Genomic DNA, 8,023 nt, shown 5'->3' with positions numbered 1-8,023 from the left:
GGATGTCTGTACCTACAAACTTCTGAAAAATGAATTTGCCAAGTCTATGAAACCTCCTCCTATAAAACTATATAATATTTTAGAAATAAAAACGGTAAAAAAATAAATTAATGTTCACCTTTTATCTTTTATAAATCACCTTCAAATAAACATAAGACTCTCACTTCGCAGACGCAGTTTATTGAGCATTTTCTTTTTAAATTTCAGTGAAGAACGATTCATAGCGCTATATTCTCCTTTTATGCAAAACTATACCTTTATCTACTGATGCACACAAAATAAATAAAAGAAGACTCAATTCAGTGGCCTATTTGTGCTCTGTTTGAGATGAGTGCACGCTTCTTTTTGCAAGGCTTTAACACGAGCAAATGACATTTTCGTGAAGCCATGTCTGACCGTCTTTCACAAGCTTTGAAAGGTAATTTAAACAAGAATGAACGCGTTGGTGTTAATACATGTCATTGTGTGCAAATGTGGAAAGTATTAAAACAAATGTGCCACTTGCCTCTTACATAAATAGTCTACATGGATTATTTTTAACGCTTGGCATCGTATTGTTAGACATTAGATTGATGCATCTATGTCGATGTATTGTTACACCCCTAGTCGGCACCTCTCCGGCACATTTTGCAGCACACTGAAACCTGAAGTTTAAAATCAGCCCCATTCGCACGGGATTCGTATAATCTGGGGACCTCTGGTGATTTGTAATAATTGCAGAGAATGTCTGTGATCTTAATCCCGTGCGAATCAGCCATGTCTGTTATTTGTAAAGTAAAAACTCCACCGCAAATGACCCATATTTCGCCGAACACCGAGGTCCTGTGATAACATTAGTCCCGTGCGAATCGACATCTCTGTGATTTGGCCAGGATTAAGCGGATTGCATATACTTTTTGCAAGCTTTTTTTCTTCCTGTGAGCATTTCTATCTTTATCTTTCACGAAGAATAAAGTCTGCTTTCATAATGCGCACCGTTCAGTCATTCCCGTGCAGCCGCGCCCACACGGATTATACTTTCACTTTAGAATGAGTATCAATTTGAGAGTAATCTGATTGAATGGTGTGTTTAATATTAACATCAACACTGTTCTTAATGAAAAACATAACAGAACAGTATAGTACAATGACAATCTTGTTTAAATAGGCGCTTTTACTTTTGAAACTGAATCTTCCGCCGCAGAGCCGGCCCTAGACCTTTGGGGGCCCTAAGCAAAATTTGGTTGGAGGCCCTTGACCGTTTTAAGTAAGGCCTAAAGAAAAGCAATGACTACCTTATAACTATACTGTACATATATCTACTATGTTACTTTAAAATGTTGTAGTCTATTAAATTATGTTTTAATTATTCTATGTAGCCTACTGTATGATAATTATCTTTTTTTACGCTGCTGGTCCTGAGTACGTATTTCGTTCTTATGTGGTAACATGTACAGAACGTCAATAAAAGACCTTGAGTTCTTGAGTTGAGTTCCATGTTTGATGTCTAACAGGAAAATGATGATACCACTGAGCTGAATGGCAGTGCAGTGCAATGAACACACACGGATGAACTTGCTGAATAAAAAGACTGATAAAGTGATTTTCACTGACCATCAAAGAAACATTTTTAATTGACACCAGAGTTTAAAAGGCAAAAACAGCACACGATAACAAATTTTGCTGGACAATAAATTGGTCAAGAAATCATTGCGATAAATGATAAGATTTTTCGTTCTAAACCCATTTTCATCTAAAATAATGATAATGGCATAATAATGCAGGTACACCTTTTTTAAAGATTTTTTAAAGACTCTGATACGGAAAACATTTTAAATATCCACAATAAATTAACAAAACAACCAAAAAACAAGAAAAGCAATGGACTCTCAGTCTGTTAACAAAAAATACACTTGAATAAATACCAAAAGCAATAAATAAAATTGATGAAAACTGCTTTAGGTACACATTAGGGGTGGCACGGTTCACAAAAGCCACGGTTCGGTTCATATCACGGCTTTAGGGTCACGGTTTTTAAGTTCTGTACGGTTGTTGTTGTTGTTTTTGCTTTTACTTGTTAACACTCCAGAAATTTACTTCAGCATAATATGATATATAGCTTACTTATCCACAATTCAGGATACAGTATTAACACAATTGTTATATCATGTAATCATGCACAAACTGAACTTCTCAGAGACTATCTCTGAGGAAAGCTAGGTGAGATTTTGATACAGCAAGAGAAAGACATTGATGACATGCTTTCATTTATTTGGCAAAAAAAAAGGAGAATGTGTATTGCTATCTCTACAGGAACTTATGTGCCTTTTTTAGACACAAATATTGAACTGAAGAATTAACTTGCATTTATCAAACGGCCAACTTCAGTGTAGCTTTAAGCCTTGTTTATACTTGACGCGTCCGCACGAGCACGGCAAAAATTGCGTCAACGAGGAGTGCACGAGACCCAATTTCGCTTGCCGGTGTCCGGTGTGCACGTCAAATTTTGTAACTTTGCGTGCGGCTCCGCAACCGAAGAAGCTCGAGGCGAATCTGGCCGAGCATGACGTCTCATCACGCCTGCACCCAGTCTGCGCTTCGAGTATAATAAACACCTCCCCAAACAGATGAGGCGAGGTGCGTGCGCTCTCTAGGGGGCCCTCTGCAGGCCACGGGGCCCTTTGCAATTGCAAGGGTCGCTTAGTGGCTGGGCCGGCTCTGTTCCGCCGTATATTGTCAGCTTCTCCTCGTGATAAATGAAATCTGATTCCTGCCGCTGGTCTGAGCATGGCGTCAGTTCGCTAACTGAACGAAATTATATTTATTTATTAGGCTACTGTAAAATAATCAAAACGACATCGATGCCTGTTTATGATTTCATACAGCTATCTATAACGAAGACTTGACATCATATCCGGGAGAAGTCAGTAAATTCGAGTAAAATCACAGGCTTTGCTTATCCCATGCGAATGCGCCACGCAAAACTCAGATGTGGAGGAGTCATTTCTAAATCACAGAGGTCTCTAGATAATACTAATCCCGTGCGAATAGTGCTTTAGATAGACGAACCACTTCCACGCCACTAAAGAAAGTTAGTCTTTCTTCTCTTATCAACTATTTCTTTATCCTTACTTGTGGAAGCTTGTTCAGTCACATTTGTGTTGCGGTCAGGGAAACTCTTTTTGTAGCTAAAACGTGCCGCGTTGGATCTATCAGCCTACTACTGCTGAGCACTGGCTGCGTGTCCGTGGTGTACGTCATCACGCAAGAAGCCAATCGTGTTCTGCTCTTTCTGATGGCTGCGCCCTGAACGTGTCATATCGAAATATCGGAAATGTGTTTAAAAATCATATCACCGTTATTGAAAAAAATTATATCGCGATATATATTGATATTGAATTATTGTCCAGCCCTAGGCTCCTGTTAGTGGGTGGGATATATTAGGCAGCAAGTGAACATTTTGTCCTCAGAGTTGATGTGTGTGAAGCAGGAGAAATGGGCAAGCGTAAGGATTTGAGCGAGTTTGGCCAGATTGTGACGGCTAGACGACTGGGTCAGAGCATCTCCAAAACTGCAGCTCTTGTGGGCTGTTCCCGGTCTGCAGTGGTCAGTATCTATCAAAAGTGCTCCAAGGAAGGACCAGTGGAGAACCGGCCACAGGGTCATGGGCGGCCAAGGCTCATTGATGTACGTGGGGAGCGAAGGCTGGCCCGTGGGGTCCGATCAAACAGACGAGCTACTGGAGCTCAAACTGCTCCAGAAGTTAATGCTGGTTCTGATAGAAAGCTGTCAGAATACACAGAGCAGCTCAGTTTGAGGCGTATGGGGCGGCATAGCTGCTGACCAGTCAGGGTGCCCATGCTGACCCCTGACCCCGCCGAAAGCAGCAACAGTGGCACGTGAGCATCAGAACTGGACCACAGAGCAATGGAAGAAGATGGCCTGGTCTGAGGAATCACGTGGATGGATGTAAAACACACGGCCCCAGGATGCACTATGGGAAGAAGGCGAGCCGGCGGAGGCAGTGTGATGCTTTGGCCAATGTTCTGCTGGGAAACCCTGGGTCCTCCATCCATGTGGATGTTACTTTGACACGCTCCACCTACCTAAGCATTGCTGAGACCATGTTCAGCCTTTGATGGAAACGGTATTCTGGTGGCTGTGGCTCTTCCAGCAGGATAATGCTCCTGACACAAAGCACAAATGCTTCAGGAATGGTTTGAGGAGCACAACAACCAGTTTGAGGCGTCGACTCGGCCTCCAGATTGACCAACACAATATTAGGAATAATGTTATGCCTAGTAAAAAGTAGAAAGCATGTTAAAATATCATGATCACCTGATCATCCTGAACCCATGTGATTTGTCAACCCCGTATTTGATGTAAACGTAGTCCCGGTTCAGCAGGTTTGACATTGATCCGGCTGTACTAGTCCTCTTCTGGGTTTGACTGCAGGATTCATTCAGAAATGAAACAAAAAGTAAAAACACATTTGACATCTGACACAACCAGATCTACAACATACTCTATCCAGGAGTGTCCATCTTACTTAAAAATGAAACCATTCCAATGAATATATTTTCAACATTTTCAAAAAGAGTTGATGTTTATGAGAAGAGCAGAATCACTAAAGGAACAAAACAACACTAAATGATGAAGTGTGTACAATGAGACAAAGATTACAATCCACACACATCACACACAGATGATTGCAGTAACCGGTCCATATGATCCTCAGAGTGATCAAGGCAATGACTGATATTCCAGCCATTTAATGGAGCTGCAAGTTATTACTTTTGCAATTATATTAACATTTTTATGTGTAATGACACAGAACATATCAAGCTTTAGGACTTTGACAGATCTATTGAAGAAAAGACACTGCAACATTTGTCCTTTTAGAGAGTTCTTACATTTCAAAATTATACTTTTTTCACTCCTCCCCTCACTGCAACCGCCTAGTCTCGCCTTTATTTCAGGCGAGGCAAGGCGCATCTCAAACAAGCCTAACATTGACATTGAAGTGCCGCACCCTCATGATGACGGATCAACTCTCTTTATTCAGCTGATCAAAGTTCATTTAGGAGAAGTCGTGATCAACAGAAATCTAATGCTGTAACCCTCAAACTATTGTTTCACACAAATGCAAACGAGAACAACTGGAATCTACTGGAATGGAGAAACACAATCGTTAAAACGTTTTTGACAAGATTACACTTCAGTATCATTTAAATCGCCACTAAAATCTGACGTGAAGGCTTCATTTCACTTCTTCAGCTCAAATCATGAACACTTCAGGGTGAAACTCAAAAGGCGATTGTGTTTGTGTCGTTGATCTTCATTCATTCAGTCATAGTGAGTGTCAGGGCTTTCTTCAGGGCAACTTCACTTCACTTCAGGTTGGTGGAGAGTTCTTGCCTCAAGTGGAGGAGTTTAAGTATCTTGGGGTCTTGTTCACGAGTGAGGGAAGGATGGAACGGGAGATTGACAGACGGATCGGTGCATCATCTGCAGTAATGCGGGCGATGTTCCGATCTGTCCTGGTGAAGAAGGAGCTGAGCCGTAAGGCGAGGCTCTCGATTTACCGGTCAATCTACGTTCCTACTCTCACCTATGGTCATGAGCTGTGGGTCATGACTGAAAGGACAAGATCCCTGATACAGGCGGCTGAAATGAGCTCTCCGCAGGGTGGCTGGGCGCTCCCTTAGAGATCGGGTGAGAAGCTCGGTCACTTGGGTGGAGCTCAGAGTAGAGCCGTTGCTCCTTCACATCGAGAGGTGGCTCGGGCATCTATTTCGGATGCCTCCTGGACGCCTTCCCGAGAGGTGTTCCGGGCACGTCCCACCGTGGGGGAAGACCCAGGACACGCTGGAGGGATTATGTCTCCAGGCTGGCCTGGGAACGCCTCTGGGTACCCCCGGAGGAGCTGGAGGAAGTGGCCAGAGAGAAGGAAGTCTGGGCGTCTCTGCTTAGACTGTTGCCCCCGCGACCCGGCCCCGGATAAGCGGAAGATAATGGATGGATGGACAGGATTTTATGAAATTTGTCAATAAAATGTTGCACACAATTCTGAATGATGCTAGAAAAATCAGATGTTTATTAAAAATAAGCATTGCATTGTCTTACAAACTTGCCAAAAGTATACAGGAGGATAAAATGCAAATGAATTGAGTAAAGTTTAACTGGAGCTACATAAAGTTCAGAGCTGCTTTTATTAAGAATCAAACTCTGGAAATGTTACACGGCTGCTCCATGAAAGCATAAATGATCCGGTAATTCATTTTTAATACTGATTTCCATAAGGGACGTCAAACAGCAGCGGTCATGAGTTTCCCTTTATAGAGTGAAATATCAAAGATACTCGTATATTGAGATACAGGTGAAGTCTGATATGTAGAAGAAAAGGAGTGTGATAATCATAATCATAACCATAATCTCAGAATTTCTGGCTGCTGATGGGACTGAAGGGTTTGGCCGATTCCTCCGCCATGAACTCCTCGATTTCCTTCACGGTTCGAGGAACGCAGGTCAGCAGCTCCACGCCGTCAGCCGTCACAGCGATATCATCCTCAATGCGCACCTGAACACACATACACGATCTTCAGTATTCATCCGCAATAAAGTGCTCTATTATGCTTTTTAAAACATTCCTGATGTTGTTTCTGAGGTCTCCTACAACAGTCAAAAAACACTCTTACTTATACTACGTCCTAAAAGTGTGTACTCTTTTTGTGAACAAAAAGCATATACTTTTGAGTGTGTAGCAGAAGAGTATGCAATCTTTGGGACATAGTACTTCGTCATCTTTAACAGACTCTTAGTTACGAGCATCCCATCACACAGTTCAAATCCTCCACATTCAGTTTAATCTCCTGCCGTATCGGAGAGAAATGCCGTACATTGATCTGCCATGTGTGTGTCTTTAATGCAGAGACTCTCGTGTGTTTGCAGTTTAAATATAATAACACATTTAAAAGTTAAGGCCAAACGTGTCATTACAAAAGTTCTCAATGCGGCTGCAGGTGAAATATAATGTGGACAACACTGAATAAATATATTTTAGTGAGGTTAAATACTGATAGTTGGTCAGTCAAACCGCTTTATCTAAACCTCTCTACTTAACTCGCACATCCGCCAAGTTTTTTAACGCTTTTTATCCATGTTTGTACTTTTATTTGAATCCTTGTCCAACTTGTAATGGGTTGTGGGTAATATCAGCCGTTAGAGTGTGTGTCGATCCGCACTTTGAATTCGGACCGGAAATAGTAAACCATCCGGGTATCTTTGGCATACTCTATTCTGCATACTACGGTTTGGGACATACTAATTCAATTTTCAAATACTATTTAGTATGGAATGGATAGTATGCGAATTGGGATGCAGGGTTTAATTTTCTCATTATTTACATCCTCTGCTCTGCTCTGATTGGTCAGATGGCCCAGTCTGTTGTGATTGGTCTACTCTGATAACCGGACATGAGACTGAAACTAACGACTCATTTGTGTTCAGAATCTCTTCTTTCTTCTGGGAGACAAAACTCCATTTATCTAAACATTGAACCTTTTACATTAATGAACAGCTCTATTACACACTGCATGATAGGAATATCCAACAAAAGCATGATCGGGGCACTTTAAAACCTGAACATTCAGAGGATTCACTTATGAGTCTGAATGCAAAGGAACTTAAATGCTTGTGATTAGAAAGTAAAAGATAAAATTAAAGTATACAGTGCATCATATGTGTATATAAAGTATGGGTGTAACGATTCGTTTTAACAACGGTTCGATTCGTATCATGATTTGAGGTTGTCGATTCGATCCAAAGACGATATTGGTTCATTTAGAACGATACGATCCGAAACGATTCAGTGAATTTACTTTTTAGCCAAAAATGTTAAATCAGTGTGACTGAAATAAATGCGTGCAGGTGAAGTTTCCTAGATTCCTGTTGTTTCTTTTAAGGGAATCAGGTGTCAATTAATTATGGATATAAACAAACAAGTAAACAATTAATGGCAAATGTGTTCACATTTTATTTGAAT

General features: G+C 41.3%; 1 protein-coding gene across 1 annotated transcript in view; it reads right to left on the bottom strand.

Annotated features, from left to right (window-relative positions):
- Positions 1–6,053: 6,053 nt before the first annotated feature.
- Positions 6,054–8,023, bottom strand: part of pepd (peptidase D) — a 138,213-nt gene continuing 136,243 nt past the window's right edge. The window contains exon 15 of the mRNA XM_067419135.1: positions 6,054–6,559. Within this exon, the coding sequence (XP_067275236.1) occupies positions 6,416–6,559 (144 nt within the window). The 3' untranslated portion in view covers positions 6,054–6,415. The remainder of the gene's footprint in view (positions 6,560–8,023) is intronic.

Source organism: Pseudorasbora parva, chromosome 16 (genome assembly GCF_024679245.1).
Source record: "Pseudorasbora parva isolate DD20220531a chromosome 16, ASM2467924v1, whole genome shotgun sequence".
Lineage (NCBI taxonomy): Eukaryota > Metazoa > Chordata > Actinopteri > Cypriniformes > Gobionidae > Pseudorasbora > Pseudorasbora parva.
Note: the sequence above shows the minus strand (reverse complement) of the source record. Positions and strands in the feature narration are given on the sequence as shown.